The sequence below is a fragment of the Ambystoma mexicanum genome, chromosome 2p, assembly GCF_040938575.1.
Source record: "Ambystoma mexicanum isolate Mex_15411 chromosome 2p, UKY_AmexF1_1, whole genome shotgun sequence".
Taxonomy (NCBI): Eukaryota; Metazoa; Chordata; class Amphibia; order Caudata; family Ambystomatidae; genus Ambystoma; species Ambystoma mexicanum.
In genome coordinates, this window is record NC_090923.1 from 99329897 (window position 1) to 99353447 (window position 23551).

At 44.7% G+C, this 23551-nt stretch overlaps 1 protein-coding gene across 3 annotated transcripts in view; it reads left to right on the forward strand.

Annotated features, from left to right (window-relative positions):
- NCKIPSD (NCK interacting protein with SH3 domain) overlaps window positions 1–23551 on the forward strand; it is a 651336-nt gene that overhangs the window by 201573 nt on the left and 426212 nt on the right. For all 3 annotated transcript variants that reach the window (XM_069643331.1, XM_069643334.1, XM_069643332.1), the window contains exon 3: window positions 1538–1736. In XM_069643331.1, coding sequence (XP_069499432.1) covers window positions 1538–1736 — 199 coding nt within the window. The remainder of the gene's footprint in view (window positions 1–1537; window positions 1737–23551) is intronic.

Sequence of the window (23551 nt, forward strand, 5' to 3'; positions counted from 1 at the left end):
TGAAGCCTGGGCTAGTAGAAGTGTTCTGAGAGAAACTTTTTTTTGAGTATTACCAAGTCTTTTTCATGCCAAGTTAGCAACACGTTTCTGAAATACTCCACTCACCGGCTTTTGCAACTCTTGACATTTTTGGCAACTAATGCCAACTAAGTTGCTCCTTGGTCTTCTAATGTTCATATCCTCCTTTCAGTTTGGCTTTTGTGGTTGTGACATGTGGGGGGGATATGAGCAGAGGTTCCTAGCGCTTCGTTTGGCAACTAGCTCATGAACTTGCACCCATTCTACTACGCTGTTGGTTTGAGGTCCCCAAGACAGGCCAAGCTGTACATTTTCCAGTAGAATAACCCTCTTTACACGACATTACCTTCACAAGTGACTGCAGTTATCCGTGTATAATCATGTAACCATGCATTTGTTTCATTGTATGACCGCACATCAATTTGATTGATAATACTGCGCTTAATACTTGTGAGATGATACTTTTTTCAAGCGCTCTTTATTTTGGCAGATTATGAAACCTGGACCCATGTATATAAAGTGATTTGCCCTGAATTGCCCATTCTGTTCAAGTGATGATGCTCGAATTAGATGATGTCTTAATTATGGTGTCTGGAAGATTTCCTTGCCTGTGTGTAGTTTTATGGGGTGGATAATAGTTTTTGTTCCCCCCGCCGCCCAACCTTTGTGGCACATCATTTTGTCCCCCCGTTTGGCAAGGGCCCCTTTCCTTTTGATGTCCTGTCCCCCCACCCCGACATTTTCAGCAAAGTTACTCCACTAGTTCCTTAAGTGTTAAACTGACTGTTGCGTGCGAGTCTCCTAGGAAACCTTGCGGATGCTGAATTTCCAAGGGATAGTAGTGCTAACTGAGGCGATAATAGTGTCTGCCAAGAGTTGTACCATGAATACCAGGATAGCCTATGGGCAACGTGCTGGCCTTAGAAGCAAGACTACACAGAGCAACACAGGTTCGATCACCGGGTCTACGCTTAGAAACCTCTGGGTATTAAGCGTGTTATAAATAACCAATTACAATTACCTTTCTATCAACCCATGGTAAGTGACTGAGCGAAACGAGGCCATTACTGAATGACGGGGGCCGTTACGGTACAGCCTGCCTTAGAGCCAAAAGCTATGATCTCTGAGCCGAACAATGATCTGGTGCTAATGGCAGTAAGTGAAGGAAAACTGGTGCTCCGCTAGGTGAATATATGTGAAGCACATGACGCCGGGAGGCTGGGAGAGAGGCATTGAGGAGAAGCTGCAAAATGTCCAGGCGGGGTGGGAGGAAAGCTTGTTAAGGGGCCAAGAGGAGAAGGGATAGTGGGAAAGCTGTGTGTACTGGAAAAAAGATGGCTCAGAGGTCTCCAGCAATGAAGGAATGCAGGGTTGTGCCGGCAAATAATGCCCACGTTCAAAGCATCCTGATTGGCTGCTGCAGGTTGGACATTCTCTACATGGTTTGGATTAACCTTCGCTGATTAATCGTTTCTACGTTTTTAAAATATTATTTTTTTTTTTTATTGTTCTCGATTAGGAAGCTCATCCACCACCGAAAGGAGATCTTGTCTCGGAAGAACCCCTCACCATCAAGTCAGAGGCGCAGTATCACTCCATCCGCAAGTGACCATCATTTGGATTCCCCACGTCAAGCCAATGGCATGTGCCGCACTGGCTATGAACGAAATAATAGCCTGCCAACATCAGAGCTCCAGAATGAGGATGGACCTTATCAGGTATTACCCAGCTGCGCCATTTCATGACTGTAGTAAAATTCCCTGCAACATCCTGGAGCATTTCTTTGGCTAGCGTATAGAACAACCCCCCCACACCCCATAGTTTGGAGGTGTGGGGGGGTCTTGGGGGCTTCATTGGTTCAAATCTTCCACATGCCACAAAGACAAATGCACTTCTCCACTAAGCCTTTTATTATCATTAATATTATGCTATTTATTGAGCAAGGACCTAGCTACGAGGAGCAGCAAACTGCTTTATAGAAGTATACAGCAGTACATATGCATAACCGAGCGCTTTACAGAGTTATACAGCATTATAGATGCATAACTGAGAACTTTTCAGCAGTAACAGAACAGATATACAGCGGGGGGTAGGATACAGAAGGGCACAGATGAGGGGTACAGCTGTACAAAGAGAAGCGGACTGCTTCTAGCGAGTCAGGTGGCGCAGGCGCAATGTGATAGCCTAGGTGTTGAGGAGTAGAGACTCCTTCAAGAGGTGGCTCTTGAGTTATATTCTGAATTTTTTGGTCTGTGGGGGGTTGTCTGATGCTGACAGGGTGGAGGTTCCATAGTCCTGGGGAGTAGGCAGAGAAGGTTTTTTTTTTCTGGTCCTTTCCTTTTTGTACCGGCAGATTTGAAGTCTGCACGTGTCCTGGCTTCTGGTGGTGCACTCTTCGCCGGAGATGCTGAATTTCTCCACGAGGTAACTGGGTGACTTTAACTACCTTGTAGATGATGCAGCAAGATTTTAAGGTGAGTGCAGTGGGAGCCAGTGAAGGTTGATGAGGGCCGGGGTGCTGTGGTCGAATCTGCGTAGGTCTTTGATGAGGTGTGTGGCCGCATGTAGTGCCCTTCTCAGGGGCGCAAGGGGGGGGGCGATGGGAGGCCTTCACAAACATAAACTTCATGTGCCTCATTGTAAATGTTTTTCTTTGCTTTCCAGACTGATCTGGTTTGATAGAGTAGGATTGTGTTTTCTCTTGTAGTTGAGGTTTTTGTTCGTGGCTCTTGTGCAAGTACTTCGCCGCTGCTACTTGTCAACTGTCTTTTAAAAGGCCACACTACTGCCGCCTTTCAGTCAGGCTTCAAGATCGGAGTGGTTCATCCATGTTCCTTCACTGAAGCATACTGTTATGTAGTCCGATACTTGCCATGTTTATATTTTCTCTTATATTTGCCTGCACCATGACTGTTCCCTATGTAACGGTTTATTGAGAAGCCACCCTCAACACGGGGAGTTCTTTCCCATCCCCATTTATGTGGCTGGACAACAAACTGTTTAACAGATTCATTTTTTAGCCCTATCTCAGACACATATCATGCCCCTTGGATCCCTCACCCCTGAGCTAACAATGAGCCGAGAACCAGCCCACTGTAACGGAAATATATTGGTATTTATTTAAATTAAAAGTAATAGAAATTAACACGAAAAAGGTCAAAACACCACTTTAGCCATGCCACAACACAATCAACTTCTCTCAGCATAAACTAATAAGAAAAGTGAGTTAAAAAGAACACCACCACAATTCTTCCCTTTCTGTAAATTTCACTTCACAAAATAATTACTGATCAATAAAGAAGGCACTTGTGTAATAACGCGATTTTCATTTTCCTGCAGGCTTAAAAGGCTAGCAGTAGGATTTCAAGATTGGTTCAAATGCATATGGCATGCTTTTGCCCACACTATTGGATTAAAATAAACACAGGTGATTTAGCGGTTTGTTTTTCAGACCTCACTTGCTTTGCTCTTTGTTAGGAAGTCGGACAGAAAAATTTGAATAATTTGGGGAATTTTGGATTTCAGACCTTCCTTACTGAAAGGCCTATGTTGGGGAAGCTGGATAAAAAGGTTGGATTGACACCCCTCTTGCTTAAAGAAGTCTGGTCAGCTGGACAACAAGGATTACACAAATTATAGGTTATAGTTTTCAGCGCACACTGGGAAGTGAGCTTTGTTAATTTAGAATTTTAACAAAATCCACCCATAGTGTTCTGCCAAATGGGGAATTAATTAAATTAATGCTTTTGTTTACTTAGGCTAAGGATCTACAGTTTTGCCCCCCTCCCCCACCACCTATAAAGGGAAAGGATTCAAGGCAAGCGGACTCCCCCCACCTTTTGGTTTCCCAGGCCTCAGTTCTACTTGCATAGCAAGCCTCTGTTTAAGGTTAAGGAAAGTCAGCGGCATCTCAGGACACTCGGGAAAGATAGGCCAGGGGTCTGGTCACTCCACTCTCAAATATGGCCTTCTGTTCTTCACCAACAGTTATTAATATGTAAGTTATTCAGCATATCCCTAATTTCAATTTCCACCCGCTCATCAACTCTCACATTTGGAACATGTTCAGATCAGCCAGAAACCTAGTTTATCTGCCGTTACAGTGCCCAGTGTCACATGAAGATGAATTTTTTGTATCCCCAAAATCGCCTGGAATTTACATAATAAATGGTACATAGATGAAATCCCGTCGACAGCGACGCCCTTCCAGGCACCCAACACAGGGGTACCTGCCGCCTCCAGCCCTGTTTTCGGGCTGCGAGAATCCACCGAGGGGAGCACTCAGCGACCGCCTCCCGCTCCTCCACTTTCACCTTTGGACAAGCCCCGCCCCTCACCGAGTGAGTCGTCGCTGTCCGTCTTCCGACAGGCTGCGAGGAAACCGACGGGGAAGGTGCCGGGCGTGGAGGAGCCGCTGCAGGACAAGTCTGGCCACCCGCGAAGGTCCCGCTCCTCTTCAGGTAAATCGAGCTTCCTTGTCGCCATGTTTGGGCGAGCTGGCTGTGTTGTAGATCCAAGAACAGGCCGCTCGTCCACTCGATCACAAGTTAGCGGCATATACAAAGTAGGAGAAGTTGTTGTACGGCCACTGCGGGCCATGGATAGTGCCTGTCCCTTAATTTTGTTGGCGGTCTTGCGGGCAAACTCACTGTTTGCCGGGACCGCTGCTTTTTTGTGCAGCGGCTCCCCCGCCCACCTAGAATCACAGTCGGGGCGTTGTCCGCCATTGTATTCGAAGAGTCCGATTTATCGATGCCAGAGAGCTGTTCTTTCTTTCTGCTCGTGAGTGCGAGCTCCTCTGGAGGCCCTCATCTTGGACCACGGTGCTAAACAAAGTAGCGTCCTCGGTGTTCATGGCTGCCATACACTGCCTGAGACTGCTACCCTGCCGCTGCTCTGCGGTGGAATTGAGCTTTTGACTGGCCAGAGCTGGTCAGAGGAAAACACTTAAGACAGACTATGGTCTGTTACTGGACCAAAGAGTAGCTGTAGTCACTGCCTGAGACTGCTACTCTGCCGCTACTCCGTTTTTCCTTTTTCTAAAACCGTTTTTATTTGCACACGCACACGCATGCGCATGCCGTTTTTGTTTTCAATGTTTAAAAATCCTCTTCATGTTACTGGGATATTTTATTCCTCCTTCTTTTGTAAGTTAAAATGCTGTTTATCCATTGGTAATGACGGGTAGGTCCCTTTCCACATGGCTCTTTAATTTTAATTGAAAAACAAATGCCAGGCCGTTTTTGTTTCAGTGTTTAAAATCTTGCTATTCATGTGAAAGGGACTTCTGTTTGTGGCCTTTAAATTCACCCCACACCTTGGGTATTTCTATAAGATTCGGGAAAAAAATCTTAGTTGACAAGCAGTTGCCACTGGTTTTCAACCCCAGAAATACATTAGTAAGAAGGAATGTTTTTTTTCACTTGACCTCCCACTTCTTCCCCAACCTTATCAAGTCTATTGAAGTGCTTCAGATGAGGGTTATGCTCTCTGAACTGGTTGGCAACCCAGCAGCCTAGAATCTGGTGACTTGTATAACTCCACAGGCAAGCCTGCTTAGGAGGATAGACACTGTTCACTCTTTGGTCCCTACCTATCCCCTTCAGAACGGCGGAATCGTTTATCTTTCAAAGGATTCCAGGGTGCTCTGATGACTCCGGTTGTAGTGTTAAAGATTCTACCTTGGCCTCTGCTAGTCTACCATTTCTGGCTGCTTCATTTGAGGGTGCCAAAGGAGTCTCCTTCCCTGGATCTTTCTACCAAGGCCTCTTTCATTTTGCTTAACTACCACATTCCCCCAAACTATATACCACCCAATGTGGTCTGTGTTATCAGCCTTTCTTTGAAATGGCAAGGAGGCCAGGCTCCACACAAGTGTGCAAGGTCCCGGATATGGCACAAAGTCGGCCCGGGTTAGATGTGCTCTTTGCTTTCAATAATAAAAGCCCTAGTCATCGCCTCCATCATTGATGGTGGACTAGTTGTTTTGGATTTTATCTATCTTCGTGCGCGCGCGTGTGTGTGTGCGTGTGCGTGTGCGCGCTTTTTCTTTGGCCTTTGAAGCGTTCATACAAAAACAGTGTCTGCAGTTGGAGGCATGACTGCTATTATGGCCTGGGCCCCTGCTTCAGAGTGAATATGTCATTTTCTTGCATTTGTCCTCATATCCGCACTTGCTTCGTTAGCCACGTTTGTGGGTGCGACATCATGGTATTCCTTAACACCAAGAAGGCTTCTCGACTGCACTGCTTAAGTTATTGCCTGGTTTTCTGCCATGATTTCTTCAGTGACGGCAGTGTCTCAAGTCTCCTAAGTTTTACATTACAAAAACAGCAGACTGTACTTTATCACAAACTCCTCAGCTTGCCTGCTGATGTCTTAACTCTCCACTATAACTCACTTGCATACCAGTAATTATTTTTAACAGATCTGACAAATTGTACAACAGAAGATAGCGTGGTGAAAATCTGTAGAGCAAATGGTGAAGAAATGGTATCAATTATTAACTCTCGCCTGCATAGATCTGCACTCGGCCTGCTCCAGGTGGCTCTCTACCACCTACATTACTCCCATGAGGAATCCTGAACTTGAGTTGGGCAAGAGGGCGGCTTGAGGCTTTTTCTAATGTATGGTGGTACGCTTCTCAATTACCATAGCAATACAGTAACGGGATTAAGCTCTTTGGGTTGTTTGGGGAAAACAATAGTATGTATAGAAATGCAGGATTTGTATTAACTCAAAGCCCCAAAATGTTTAAGGGTGAAACTTGGAGAAAGTAAGTAAAAAATGGTTGTTGGCGTTGCCTAATGCAAGTAAATTGAAGCAACAATGTGAGTCAGTAGATTCCTGTGCAAGTCTGTGGGGGGCTGTAAAAGCAATTAATTTTATTCTAGGTTTCCTTGTGAGTTTACCGGCTTGGCAGAGTTGCGAGGTGACTTGGCCAACCAGAAGCTTAGGGTTTGGCTTGGTGGACAAATTTGCCTTGGGACATTGAAATCTTCCTGAAGTTAGCATCATTTTAGATGCAGATGATTGCACGTGTCATTCAAGCGGTCAACAGACATGGAGTGCCCAACAGAAGTATGTTGTGAAGACGACTGGCTACAGTAAAAACCCACAGAGTGTGAAAATGGTCTCTGGAAGATGAAGCAGGGCACTCTGCCACCAAATCTACAGGATAGTCTGTCCAGTTGGTGGAATGGTTGTTAAAACCTGGAGCTTACGATGAGTTAATGGGTGCTAGTTGCGGTCCGCATCTGTTGGTGCCACAGCCATCCGAGAAGAGAACAAGCTCTTTTGTTTACTACATACTTTGTTTAAATTCTGTTATTGTGACCAAATTTGAGTGCAAAAATAGCAGGACACCTTTTGGAGTGCTGCTGATGTGGTCTTGTTCTGTTCCTTGCCTTGAGTCAATGGCTCTCCACTACAGGGTACAGTCCTGCTGACCTCCACAAAGGGACAACACCCTCCAGTGCCTTCTCCTTGAGGAGACCGAGCAGTTCTGCTAAAAGGGCTTTAAGGTGCGTTTACGCCATGGTGAGCCAGACTCTGGTCTCCCCTGAGGCCTAGAAGGTGCCTCACAATCTCTTCATTATTTTCAGTAGGCTGCCACTCACAACTTCAGCCCAGTACGGGCACTGTAAATTGGTGGCAGGGAAGCAGTTGGTTTCTAAAGGCCTTTTGTGGGTATCAGTCCAAGTGTTTCACAAGTTGAACTACTCGAGTACCGTTTTGATTATAGAGTTGAACTTTTATGATTGTGATGTCTAGCTCTCACACTAGCAGAAAGTGTGTGTGCTGTAGTGGCCGTCCACCTAGTACGAAGCCAGTGTGCATTAGCAGCTCTGGAATTATTTGAGAAGGGTCTCTACAAATCTAAAATACCAAAATGGGAATGGGGGCTTTATCTGTAAAAAATAAAAAAAATAAAAAAAGACCCCCATTGTCACTGTGCTCTATTTGCAGAATGAAAGGCCCACGACAGAAGTGTTGTATCTCAACTGGTGGGACCGTGCCAGCATGTCTGATCACCAAAAACGCAACCTTGTCTCTTTTGAGAGAACCAGTGCTTCTTGTCAGGCTTTTGCAAGACTGCCCAAATGCACAATACACACTAAGGGTTAACTTAGTAATCTTACTGCAAGGTTGACCCAGTTTGGTACTCTTTGATTCACTAATGCTATATGGAGCAGGTTAATTGGGCATATAAGGATCATGTAGCCTGTAAGCATCAGTGTGTGCTGTTGGTCAACAGTATCAGACCAAACCCATTAATGAAAAAGGTATTGTGCATGATCCTTTTAGATTGCATCTTTGCCAGTCCACTAGAAATGTTACAAAGGAACGAAAAAAGATTGATCACTGGCGTGCTTACATTGTTCATCTGAGGCGATCTCCTAAATTGTCTTGGAGGAAACGCAGGGTCACACTGTATCGCTGCTTATTTAGCGGTTTGTAACCTTTGCCTATGCAGATGTTTTAGACAACATCTGACCTAGCAAATGCTGGCTCAAAAAAGGGAGATCACCAGGAGCAAGGAAAGATAGTGGTTCACATAAAGGGAGGTTTTAATTCAACATAACGTAAGAAACATATTTACATGAGTAGGCAAGTGCGCGACAATGTTAGCGTATTGCTACTTGATTCAGCAATACATGAAATAACAGTCACTTGGTTTTACTAATCAACAAAAATGCATACCTCAGTGATTTCTACTATGCACACCTATGCATACCTAACGTGCCACCTGAGGCACTTGCCTAATCATCGAATTCTTTGTGCTTACTCGCCTCTTCTCTGACCTTATCTACTTCCCTTTCCCTTTTATTTCTACTTTCATCTGCCCTTCGAACTTCATCATTCTTTCATGTATCCTTTGCTTTTCTTCTAACCTTTGCTGTTTTTGTCTGTCTTGTTCATAGGCTTCTCTCGGTTTGCGATCGAGCTGCTTTTCTTGCTCTTCACGATATAGTTCTTGCCTCAGCCTATCTTTCCTTTTTATCCTTCGTCCCTTAACTCCTTTCTTCTTCTCTGTGCCTCATCTGACCTCTCTTTAGGTCTCACATCATCACTTCCTTTCCCATCGAGTTTCAATAAGATTTGTCCTCCATTTGTCTTTTGCGAATGCTATCTCATCAGTTCTGACTTTACTTCCTTTCCACTTCTTTTCCCTCTCTCCTTGTCGAGAGATGCACTTGTCTGTGCCTGATCCCTTCCTTCATTATCGCATCATTGCGTCTCCCCTTGCTCCTCGGGACAAGGGATGTGGGATTCTTGTCCTTATCCTTCCCTTGATTTTTGTCACTACTGTATGTAGGTGACTCATAAGCAGGGTTGCTGTACCCTGTGGCTGCTTTAAGCTTCCTTAACGGGTAGAGTCCCTCAGGCTTACTTCCCTCGGTTCCTGTTTCAGGCGGGGCAGGTGTCGCGGTAGGCGTCTCACCCCCCTCCAGTGCATATATTTAGTATCCAAGCTGCTGGAGGCTCTTCCTCCTTTCCTTGTTCTTATATTTTTCACAATTTGAGAACAGCACAGCATTTTCAACTTCTTGCTTGTATATGTGGCATGCAAGTAAGTTGCCACGTGTTGTAAAGACCCATTTTGTGGCCACGGCATAAACATCTTGGGCAGTACCTTTAACCCATTCGGTGCTATGTTTCTTAAGCTTGGGTGCGTGTTTCGGCAGTTGCTCGCATAAGTGTGCTAACGGAGTAATGTCTTCCATGCTTAAATCTGTTTTTAACGATATCTTTATGCAATTTCAACACTCCCATCACTGAGCGAGCCCCAAATACTGCAAGCTCCAATCCAATCTTTTCCCGCCAGAACTTTTGTATCACCAATTTACTTCAAGAACAGTAATTCATGTGCGATTCTCTCTTAACTATAGAATCGCGTAAAACTCTACTTGATGTCAAACAAGGAGACAAAATTCCTTACATGTGACATACAACAGACACTTGACAGACTAGACGGACACCAGCTGGACACAAATATCTCTGCCTTCTAATTTTTACCCCGACATTGGGTTTAAACGAACCCCTTTGACAACGTCTTTAAACGTGGTCATAGCCTAGTCGTTCCCTATTATGCGGGACTCTGAGTTCACATTTCTTCTCACCGCTATATTAAAGCGCAGGAACAAGGCATATCCTCTCTGTCTTCAGGTGTCCGTCCTGGAATCCTCTGTTTTTCTCGGGTGTCTACCCCGGTATCCTCTGTTTTTCTCGGGTGTCCGACCCGGGTTCCTTCCACTTCTCGGGTGTCTGACCTGGTATCCTTTCACTTGAACCACTCCTGTCCTTCACGATTCTCATTTCATTCTGCTTGTTTCGTTTGCCATATTTCCCTGCGTTATGGCTGCCTTTCATTTCCTAGAGGTCATCTGTCTCTATCTCTTATTTGCAAATGTTCATATAAATTCGTGGCCTTCGCCTGAATGTCTAAACTTTTTCATTATTTCTTCACCAGGTCATACAGCTGTCTATATTTTACCATGCCGCCACAATAATAAAATCTTTTAATTTTCACCCAAACAATCTCATTGGCCTTCTGTCGCTTTCATGCCTCAAAATTGTGCTTGTTTCTAATGGGACCCGTCTTACATAAAACATGCTTTCCTTGGTAACCAAAACACTATCATCATGCTTTCACGCTTTGTGATTCAAACCTTTCTTCATCCATCGAAATCCTGTGACACCTGAATCACAACTGATCGTCTCAAAACAAAAAGGGTTTTTCCTATTTAATAAAAAATGTTCTCCACTCTGGCCATCAAGGCCTCAAAAATTGTAAAATACCACCCCTGGTATGACACCATTCAAACTGTCCTACCACTCACGGTGGGGCTCCTGGAAAAAGGCTTTTAGGAGCACCCCAAAAAAAAAACCTTCACTACATTTGTGCTATCTTCGAAATTCCCCCAAAGCAGGTCCCAGATGACCCAGTAACCCCCTTCAATTTCAGGGGGCATTCTAAGTCAAAATAATAGAAAACATGAATGGCAATGGACCATTCAGCTACAGGGCGATGCTGCTCCTGCCCGCATGTTACTTAAAAACCCCCATGTAAAATCACTGCTACTCCTCTCATGACGTTCGTCAATACCTCATTTAATTCCAACACTATTTCTGTAGCTGTGAAACAACCCTTGTGAGCGTTGCCTCCACTCGCCCTGGTTTGTTCATGACATGCCAGATTACATGCTACAATCTGTTTTGTTGCACTTATAATTTGAGTGCTATTGCTTCCTTTTCACTACCACATCTACTAATGCCACAGGCCCTTTCCTTTCCCCGCAATACTTACAAAACCTGCTCATTCATTTCCCGTGTCATTACCAGTGTTAAATTGTATTACTACACTGCCATCCTTGCAGGCATTTTACAAAAATCTTCACAGGCTCTACAAGTGTGGAGTGATGTTGTGTGCAACTCTATGTATTCTTCAAAGGAATATACGTTACTCACGCCATGCGAGCTGCTCACTGGCTACCCGTGGAGGAAAGGTTAATTTTAAAACCACAAATGTATGTCTCACACAGCACCATTATATCTAACTGATCCTGTTACTAGGGTCACTTCAGCCTGACCCAGACAAAGTCACCATGTCACTCACCTACAAGTCCCATTAGCCAAAAGAGCTAATGCCAGAGGGCTAAGCTTCCCTGTCTTGTCCCCAAACCATGGAATGCATTCTCTAGCGAACTTAGTGCAGAACCATCCCTCCTAATTTTTTCATAAAACCCCTCAACCCTGCTTTGGTAACCTTCCCCTAGCGATGTCTATACTCCTCCCCCTGTTGCTAAATTAACCTCTATGCTGTGTTTTACTCAATCTCTACTCTATCCAGTGTGAGCGGAGCATGCAGCTCATTCATTGTAAATACAATATATATTTATCTGTCCTATAACTACAGGCAAAGCCTTCCCATGCAACCCGTTGTGTATGTAATTTTATTGTAATCTGCAAGCCCCTTCTTTGAAATAGCACCACGATGTCTAAGGGCTTCTGTGTGCTCCTTGAATTCTAATACACAAATAATTAAAGGGTTTTTTCACGCATTCAACCCTTTCCTTTCTACTAAGAATCGCTCATTCCTTGCCAGACTACAGTAGGCACCAGAGACGCTTTTATGGGAGGGCAAAAGGGGCTCCTGCCCAGGACCCCCACAAGGCTAACTGATCTAAAGTAAGATTCCATTTTTCACCAGGCTTAAATGGCGCACGCCAGGAGATTTTATTGCATGCTGCTGAGGCTCTAAACCCATTGCCTGTCTGTTGACAAGTACATTCTGCCTTGATCAATTAATCATGTAATGCTTTTGTTTTCACTGTGGAATACATAGTTTGGGTTGCATGATCTCTGTAACATTACTTCCTTCCCGTAGGAATATTGCTGATCACGTGCAATAGCCAAAGTTGAAATCCATATATATCCACGATGGTCCAGAAGTTAGCTCAGTGTGTTAAGCACTCATTGCAGCAATATGTGTTCATATTGAAAGATCAGAAGGGCACATTCCAGTTAGGCTGGCTGAACCGTCCCTCTGTCTGCAGTTTATAAACATACCTGCATATTTACTTGGTTTTGCAGCACGAGGGGTGCAATTAACAGCCCTGTTCCTGCACCAGATAGGGGTTGAAATATGCAAATTCATGACTGTGCAGCCAAAGTGTTCATGCTTGTATCCTGGCTTTTCCAGCAGACGATACAGTGATCCTGGTCAAATCATATAGGATCCCTTGCATTACTGTGCTGTCTTCTGTGAGGTTTGCCTACTTGCATGCTGGTGGCATCGTTTAGCTCATTGCTTGGTATTTCTTCTTGTGTAGGCCATTTGAGTGGCAAAAGCCATTGTTTTGGAACTATTTAAAGCACGAAAGAAGTACATAGATTAAATCTGTTACTTCACATCGAATGGTATGCTGGTACTTCCCTTGATGATGGAGAGAATGAAGCTAGAATCATTCCCGCTTTGTGTAACACCCGTCTGTAATATTTTGGTTTTAAAATTGTCAGGTTTGGAAATGGGATTTGCGTACTTTGCAAGTCAGTTTTATAAAATTTAGATTGTTTTAGTATATGTTAAGAGCTGGAAGAGAAAGTGTTCAAATGCAGGAATTGCAATATTGGCACAAATCCCAGGTTCACCCCTTAAACACTGTGTGATCTTGGGCATCTCATTTAATCTTGTATTGCCTAACATCTCAGAATTGCCAGTCTCTAAACCTTTCAAAACAGTCAGCCATTCAGGGTGATTTTACTTTTCAGGGTCCTTCATTAATACGACAGGCTGCATACCTTCCCGGATGCTATTTGATAAAAATTATCTTGTTTCTATACTAGAAGAGAAGTAACCTCTTCGTAGATTGCTAATGTTGGCTTTCAAATGCTACTTATTTATCATTCTGATTAGAGCAGTAATGGAGAGGGTAGGGGACTCAAAGGGCGTAAACATGCTTATCTTGAATGCTGCAATGCATCATAAGTATGCATCACGGAGAATAAGGCCTCTAGGCAATACTGAATATTCCCATACAGATGCCTCTCATAAGACAGGAGAGAGCGCACAGGCTATCGGTAAACTAATGCATCTCTTTGTTCAACTCATTGGCAGCACGCAAAGAGATGCCTTTCTGTCCACACCCTTTAATCCTTATCAGATAGACTCTAATTCTTCTCTTATCCAATACATTCCTGCACTAGCACCATTTCATCTTCTGCACTTGCACCAACAGATGCCACGGGGCTAATGTGCCCCTACACGTTTAAATGACTACCACTGAAAGGTGTCTATTAAATTCACACCACAGCTGAACTATTTTTCTAAACTCAAGTGCCAGTTAACTTTTTTAGGCACATCTGGACAATCTCTGGGGCTGTCCTACCATGAAAACACATTAATTTTCCTGTTTAAAATAGTACTTTGAAACAATGCTCAGAATGCTTCTCTGCCTTTCACACCTTGTTTCCACATGAAATAAAGCCTGTCTTTTACAGTACTCGTTTGGGTGCGATAAATACAACCTTGCAAGGCGCGATCATTTGTTTTTCTTTCAACTTGGTGCGATCGTTAAGCTTGGCAGAGCTTATTTTACAGAACTGCCAACACACATTCCATTCTTCATAAATCACTGCATTAATTCTCGTGGGCCATAATGCAACCATGTTTCCTTTCTCTTGTCATCCCACTTCCCATTAGTTTGGCTCTGTTTTTTGCTTAAAAACCCATTCAAAAGGACACTTCGCACAGTGCATTCCTGGCCAGAAGCCCTCTCATTTGAGCTCTCGCCTTGCTTAAAAAAAAAAAAAAGAAAAACACAATTGCTATTCGTGTGCCAGTCTGCCCACTTCAATTTGCTCATAGTAACATTGTTTTAAATCTCAGATGGTTCTTAACTATGCACTAACAGTTTTCTCTAATTTTATATTCAACAATGTTTGTACCATTGCATCAAAACTGTAGTCTAAGCACATCACTCTTCTCTCCTTGTCTCGTGTTCCCAAAACATAATTTATTTTTCCCAATCTACAAAACAACCGTGCCTATACTTTTAAAATTCATTTTCTAAAGATGCGTTCAGTTTCAAACACACACAGACTGAAATTCCGCAATACTGCCCTTCTTATCTCCCCTCATCCAATCCTTTTTTACACAGGCACCGTTCTCATTTATCACTGTAAACCCAAAGCGACTTTCTGTTCTTTCAACTCTGCACAGTTTCAGTGCCCACACACAATGAACAGCCCCTTTAAATCACTTATAACTTTGTCATTTGAATGCGAAAAACTATCGTTCTTAGCACGATTCATCAGTTATCTTGTCTACTACGAGGAAATCACAAATTTAACTCCATAGCTGCTGGTTTGAGTTTTTGTGATGGCTTACAGTGCAACAGCTTTTTACTTATCTCAGAATTGTTTGACCCTTTTGAGATGAAATCACCACAAATGTGTGCCTTAAATCATAGCATCTGATCATCTACCTTAATGTCAATTTTTGGCAATTTCAAAACCTTGGCTGGATGCAAATTCTTTTTTTTTTCTTTTTTGATTTAGCTTGAAAATATCATTTTTATATTAGTTCCAATGTTTTTACAGTGCACACACAGTTATGCCATAAAATGAACCACATGAACAGCCATAACATGCAACAATTGGACACATAACATGACATGTGACAAAGTCAGACAAGACTCTGGCCGGCTGCATGCATGTCTGCCCCTCATGAATATTTTACTCTTGTTATTGATTTTTAAATGCTGTTAATGTATTGGTTTATTCCCAAGTCTTCCTCCCCGTGTCCCTGTCTCTATCGGCTAGGGCAGTTGCAGTCTGCCCCATCTTATTTTCTATCTCCTTTACTCCAATTTTATCTTGGGTAGAACAGTATGGATCACCTTAGTCTTGATCGTCCTGTCCTGGCTTTTTTAAGATGCTTAAATCCTAGCAATTTTTCTGTTTCTTCACTCACCTTTCCCACTGTTCGTCTCCCGACCCTCGTGATCACTGCCGCCTTCAGGTTTTTGTCTGGTCAGCTGCCCTTAGGAATGAGAAGGGATACGTTTATAAAACGGGTCCCTTCAGGCCCCGAATGCAGTCTCAATTACACTACCATTGTCTACGGGGAGCTTCAGTCTGCTCAGCCAAAATGGTGAAGGACTCGTGATATTGCCAAAGACTTAGAGTTACTTTGTGTCGACGGCCAATGGGTCTTATTTTAATCAACAATTGATGGTCACAACCATCCTCTGCTACCATGTGTAATCGAGGTCTGAGTGACCTCCGACGGGCCCATGGGATCAGAGCTCGCCATAGAGTACCTTAAGACAAGATAGCTGCACCTTGAGGTGGATGGGGTGCTGGATTCACATACTCCAACACCAATAAATAAGGACAACTCAATGATTCAGCAAAGAGACTGTAAAGGTCATCAAGTTTTATTTCATGAAATGCTGACACAGAGCACAAACCACATCGTGGTCAAGTACAAAGACTCCACCACCCCAAGCTCAAAACGGAACTCCCTTTTTTTAATTCTCATAGCGAGCATCCTGCCCCCACTATCCCTACACAAGTCTAGGCAAACTTATCGTTAAGCATTTGCTCACCGGGCAATCCTTTTTTAAATTGAACTAAACCTTCAAAAATTAAATACATTCTGGCACACATCCTTATTTTTCCCCGATGCTCTGCCCTGAACATGGCTACTGCAGCTGGAACTTTTCGATATGGTTCCAGACACGGCCCAATTAATGTCTGGTTTCTGCCCATTTGTCAAATTTCTGAAGGCGCGGCATCCTTGAATGTTTCAATTTAGAATTACCTAATTCTACACACTCTGGATCATTACTTCATTTCACTTATTTTAGCAACATTTTTAGTTGCATGCATTTCCAGTAAAAGGCATTTGTCAGAGCTCTTATCTGTCTGTGTACAGAAAACCTTAATGTGCGTTCTGTACCTTGTCTACTTACTTAACCATGATAAAGACATTTTCGACCTTATAAACATGACACTTGTTAGAATATTAATATCGCATACCATTATGAACCGTTTTCACATAATTTACTATACTACATCAGTCTATACAGATTTTTCTGCTTAGCTTTAAGTGGGGGTGGGAGCTGCCCCCTACTGCATTCAGTTGTTGGCATCTTATCTACATTTTAGCTCCTCCATTACAGAGGATCGGGTATGAGCTCTGTGCAAAGTGGGCATTGATTTGCAAATATCACTGTCTATTGGTAACTACTGCTGTCCAGACTTGCAGGGATTGACCGCCTAACATTGTGCAAATGAAATCTCCCTGGTAAGGTGCGCGAGGAAACTGCCCAGAGGAGAGAACAGCGAGACTGCATGCTTTAAATGTGTGACCACACCAGCGATGCAAAAGCGGCCGGGATTGGGACTGCCTGGGAGGTGCACCGCGCCCAAGCGATCAGAGCCTGAGACGCCTTGCAGTGAAGGAGGCAGAGAGAACATCTGAGGAGGTGTGCAGGGCATCGGGCACACTGCGTTAGCAGCTGAAGGAATCGTATTGGTGGGGCCTTGGTGATGGGCATGCCGGAGCAGAAGCAAACTTGGCGTAGTGGCAGCAGAGCTGAGAGGAAAGCCAGGAGTTGGGGGCTCACCCCGGGAAGGCAATCTGTGGCCGCCATCTAAGATTGAACTCTAGTTGCAGGAACAGATATTGGGCCCATTGGTGCGGTCTACCACGCCTGCCAGCTACAATATATGCAGGCACATTGGAGACCCCCCTGCAAGGAGAGTGCCTGAAAGTGACCTGGGAGGCCGCTGACTCAACAGGCATCGGGAGGGGTGACCCAGTTGTGCCACTTTTTTTGATAAACAGTGTGTGTGCACTTACTGGGTGAAAAAGCAGCAGGTAGTCAGAGAAAGGTGCATCAGCAGGTGATAAGGAGTAGGAAAGTAGAAGGCGCGTGGAACTCCTGATATAATGATGAAAGGCTCAGCCGCCAAGAAGGGCGGCACAATGGATTGATTCACTAAACCCACCGTAAGAGTCTCCTGCAGTCATATGTGACCTCCAACATGGCGGATCCTACGGTGGACCCTCAGATAGCACCCCCAGTCGATCTACACCAGATGATGGAAACTATGCAACAGAGATTTGCCGCAGTGAACAACGAGCTTGTTAGCATCACGGTCAATGTATCCACAATCCTGGCACAACTAAAGAAAGAGACGCAGCGTATAATAGATGCTGAACAACGCATAACCAGCACAGAAAACACTGTAACATCATTTCAGGCAGAGGTCTCAAGTCTGACCCACGACATGCGACAAGTCAAAGCGAAGTGCAAAGACCTAGAATCAAGGTCCCGCAGAAACAATGTCTGAATCATTGAGGTGCCTGAGGAATGCACCCCGGGGCAATGTAGAGATTGCGGTGGAGAACCTGCTGCGGGAATTGCTGGATAATCCTGGTTGATCCCCACACTTTACGGTTGAAAGAACTCACCGGGCATTGTCTACTATCCTCAACCGATAATTGCTTGCATCGTGAATTACCGGGATAGAGACTTGATACTTCGAGCAGCGCGTGAGAAGAAAGAATTAAGACTTGGCTCCAACACAGTGCATATATACCCGGATTATACAGTGGCAGTGCAACAAGAACAGAAGACTTTCATGGGAGTGCAGAAGTTGCTGAGGGAGCGCAACATGGTTTATGCTATGTTGTTTCCGGCCAGACTCAGAATTCATTATATAATAAGTCCTATTTTTTTTTTTACGGTGCCTGACGAAACTGTTGCATTTGTTGAGGCGCAGATCCCATTACCATACTATGGGCAGGGGACACTACATGAGGGAATGATCTGGAGCTAGCTGAGGGCAGTAGATTCTGTTAAGGTGTGTTGATAGTATCCATGGTTTTGGATTGCCGGGATATAATTATATATATATATCCTTGCGCTTGGTTCTCCAGGTCTGCAACGACAACCCCACTTTGCAAGGTTACAGTTGCCCCACCATGCAAGTGCGTTGCTATTGTTTGTGGTTGTTATTGGGGTGCAGGGGGATCTACATGGCCAAAGTTCCGGGACGGGGGTAGTGGTTTCGAGGTTGGAAATGGGAGCTGTAAAATGCACTTGGTGATTGATTGGTTGGACATAGACGGACGGCTTACCTGGTCCACAGCATACAATGAGCTGAGACGTCAAATGGCACAAGCGGAAAGGGCGGGTCAAGTGATTAAGTTGCTTAGCTGGAATGTCCGAGGGCTGGGGTGTCCTGTGAAAACATGCACAATTATGGCCTATGCCAATAGGCTGCAGGTGAATCGGTTCTTTTTACAAAATACTTGCATGTTGGATCCACGGGCGAAACAGCTGGCTCCGGGGTTGGGAGCTAGCACATTTTAATACCAACTATTCATCCCGTGCCGGGGGGGGGGTCTATGATACTAATACATCGATCCATTGCATTTGTATGTATACATTCTATATTGGATGTGAATGGCCAATCTGTGGCAGTGCATGGCATATTGAGTTGGCAGGAGGTATTATTGCTTAATTTATATGGCCCTAATATTGACGACACAGATTTCTACACTGATCTCTTTTGGCTGTGTGCACAATATCCGCTGGCCTCAATATGTGGTGGGGATTTTAACACCACACTTAATCTTGAATGAGACGGCACATCCACTTCATCCAGGGATCTCTCGAACGCAGCTCAAGCCATGTTGCTACTTGGGGTAATTAAATGTATGGCGTGCATTGAATGGCACCCACAGAGTATACGTACTACTCTTGGTGCACGATATACATTCGCGTAGAGATATATGGTTGCTTACAGGTTGTGGGCTGCTCCATCCTTCCGTGTACTTACTCAGACCATTCCCCCATTTTGTTGAATCTGCAATTGCTAGAGGGCAACAAAACATTCCCGAACTGGAGGTTTAAACCTGCTGCAATGGAGGATCTTGCCTACAGAGTGAATTTACGAGAGCATGTGGCAATGTACTTCGATAAAAACATGGGCTCTGTGCCTTCCTACGCAACTATTTGGCAAGCTTTTAAGACCTTTATAAGGGGATAGCTATTGCAATCGAATGTGTGGTCCTGAAGAGTATAAGGAGGGAATTGGAGCGCCACGAGTCGCCTTGCAAACCTTACAACAAAGATATGCTCAAGCTCCCTTGCGTCACAAGACCTACAAAGAGGCATGAAAAGGGAACTAGACACAGCACACGTTTGAGCTTTCCCAGCACAAGACTACAGTTCTCAGGTATCGGGGCCTTTGGTGGTTAAGTCTTTTCGACAAAGTCTCTTGCCTCCGAGGACCTGAAGGGTTCCAAAAATAATAAACAAATTTCCTTTTCTGCTTGTACTTTGGGTGATGCCGTTTCACCCCTGGATCCCCCTCTTCCAGGCTCAGACCCTTCTCGAATGTTAGCTCCCCTCAGTCGGGTTCAGTTCAGATTTTCAAATCCATTCCACTTATGGCAGTCACAAATCTTAATGTCTTTTTAAACAGTTCGCTGTGGACATCCCTCTATCGGGGGTCACCTTTGTCAACACACGGTTCATTGGGACTCTTTCCATCGGCATCCCTCGGTCGGGTTCACTCCTGCCAACTTCACATTTCCTTCTACCTTCTCATGATGCTGGATTCACTTCCCTTGGGTTTTCATGTGTTTGCCGGTCAAAGTCTTTCAACTGTACAGGTGATTTTCCTAGACCCCTGTATGACCACTTTGACCTTTTCCTTGTGGCTCTCCTAAGGCCTTCTGGTATCGGTAGTTTCAACAAACGTGGGATCAACCAGATTCTCTTGAATGAGCACCCACGTGGTGCCGGATGCTTCTGCAGCTGGTGTTCCCTTAATGTTAACAATTCTTTGAACTTCCCTTATTTTGCCATTTGCAGCTTTCATTCATCACAGTTGGGTTTCTTATCGGTTCTCCCCTCGATTCACCGGCTGTGATGAACCGCTTGGCTTTCCTCATCTCTGGAGTCAATGACTGTACCACAGTAGCAAGTGTCTGTCCCCGGCTTGGTCATCAGCAGAGGTGGGCTCTGTGTACCGTTTACATCTGCTGCAACACACGGCAGCGATTGTTCGCGGTCTTACGTTTCCTTACACAGAGGTTTCACGGATCTGGATCGTAAAGGGCAAGGTCATTTCTCTCGTCACCCCATCTGTTGCCACCTTTCTCCCCCTCTTGAACTGCCGTACTTGCATAGCTCTCATCGTATAGTCTGCCTTGCTCGTAGTGTGCTCACGTGATCCACCTTTTATCCCTGTGGGGAAGGGAAAGGGCTGTCTGGTGTGTGCGATTCTGGTCAATTGCCCGACTTTGCCTGACCTTTGTGTTGGGACATGTCGGGTCCCACCTTGTCCCATACTCAAAACGTGGGGAAGGGAGACCCCCGGCTACCGCATCCTGACATACCATTTGTGAACAATTCTTTCTTTCCTATCAATCCTATCCCACACCATTTTGTATTTAGTTGTAAGGACTGGCAATACGTTTTTCTTAGTATAGGCCCTTTTTATTTGACAAGACGCTTCTTGGACTGCCTTATTATTTGATGGTCATAGCTTGCTCCCACCTTAGATTTAGGTTTAGATTAGGCATTTTTCCAACCCGCATATACAGTTTAATAAACACCCTTGAACTGTGAGCACTTGTGTCTGTCTTTACTGTTGCCACCGTGAGTTACTTACAGGAAGCAGATGGGTCGGGTAAGGTGTTAGCCTGTCTAATTGGCCTTTAGAAAGGGACTATGCATATCCCATGTGTTACGAGACAAGATGGGTCGACAGCACATACGGACGTAGATATCAGTAAGGGCTTTTTTGAATTTTATTTGGCACGCTACACACTTAAGTGCAAGGCCACTATTCCTGAAATTGAAGAGTATTGGAAGGGGATCCTGACGCCCCTGCTGTCTGACGAAGCTAAATCTGCCTGAGAGATACCGATTAGTGTCGCTGAAATAATCAGTTATTAAAAGTCTCCCGAATGGGAAGGCTCCTGGGTCAGATGGTTATAGAACTGAATTTTATAAAGAGTTTGGAGATGTGCTGGCACCCCACCTGCTCCGGATGTGGAAGGAGACGCTCTCAATAGGCATGTTACCCGACACAATACATGAGGCCATAATTATTCTCCTTCTTAAACCAGATGAAGCGGCTACTGAATGCAAATCACATAGACCGCTTTCCTTAATAAAAAGGGTGTATACATTTTTGCAAAAGTGCTGTCTACCAGGCTAGCTCCCTTGATGCCATTTATGGTCCATGAGGAACAAGCAGGATTCATACCTGGACGGTCAACCGGGTTTAACATACAACGCTTTTATGATATACTGGCGCAGGCCCCACGAGATAGTAGTGCAATGGCAGTGTCCTTAAATATGCAAAAGCCCTTTGATATGGTCTCTTGGCCATTTCTGTTCAGGATCCTGACTAATTATGGGCTTGGACTCATGTCGTGGGTGATGCTATTGTACTCTCAAACACATGCGTGTGTGTGCACTAATGGTATGATGGCCTATACATTGTATCTGGGAGTGGCACGAGACAGGGATGTCCCATTTCATCCCTACTGTTTGCGTTAATTATTGAACCTTTAGCCGATATGATTCATAGCACGTTTCGTAAGGCAGGGATGCAACTGAGGGGGGAAGCGGAGATCATCTCTTTATATGTAGATGACATTTTTTTGATGTATGTGAGTGACCCAGTGAGGCACTTGCGACAAATACTAGAAATCGTGATTGACTTTAGCAGATACTCGGGTCTTCAGCTCAACAGCACAATTCCCTTTAACTGAAGCTACAGGCAGACTAGAAGACATGCAGGGATTACAGTGGGCCGCTGAAGACTTCAGGTACCTGGGGATAAGAAACAGACACACACCCCTCCCCCACCACCACCCCTCCCTTGAATTTTGGAGCATACATGGTGAAATTGAGGACTAAGCAGATGTAAACTGCCATTGTCCATTTTGGGCCGCCTAGCACTGATTAAGATGACGATGAGGCTGAGTAGGTGATTCGTGTGGTTGGGTGTTTGCCCATATCACTTGCCCAGGTCTATTGCTGGAACACCTATGGGAAGCCTTCTCAGAAGTCCCTGAATGCTCGACCTCAAAGTGAATACTTACTTAAGATCTCCTATGAAACCTTGACTTTCCTGCCACTGAAACCTATCTCAACCTGCCTACAGCTGGCACCTAGACCGCTAGGGTCCCTCTTAAGGACTGAATTAGTATGGTAACAGTATCTCTGTGAAAGAAGTTTACAAAGTGTCCTTAAGTTATACTTACCTTTTGAGTTGCAGTGTGCCCTCTAAAAATGTATATAAGTTGTTTTACTTACTTTGAATGGTGCACCCCTGTGATAATGCTGTCCAAAAGGAAAACACAATCTCTAACAATACCAGGCAGTACAGCTGTGGGAAGGGTTGAACATTAGAAAGCAGTAATTGCTTGGGTGATGGACAGTATAAACCTCCAATGAAATGCAGCCCTGAATGTGTAGGGACCTTTTTTCTAACCGAATACTGTATCTGGTTGTTGCTAGGAGACGGGGGAAGATGACTCAGAAAACATCTGTTATGAATGGGCGTATTGATGGTTGAGCACGGAGAAGAAGAGTTTTATTAGCTGTTGACGAAAAGATAGTTGCGCCCTCTCGTCTGTTAATATAGTTGAACTTGTACATTAGCTATTGTACATGTGAGTGAACCCGGCGAGGCTTCCCCGTGTGAGCAACGGCGCAGGCAAGCGTTGTTACTACAGACGGCGGCGTGTCTTGCCCGCAACACCGTACGAAGTAGGAGTTGTCAGCTGGGAACCAGCTGGGCTTCCGTGGGGCCAATCGGAGTTTACGTAATGACTCCGAAGAGGAAGTTGCAGCAAAGACAACGGAAGAGCGGCCTTCATGGAGCCAATCACGTGAGTCCAACGAAGGAGACCCGATGAGTGAACTACCGAGGCGCCGCCTCTCTGTAGGAACTGTTCAATATAAACAGTGATGGAAGCGTGTTA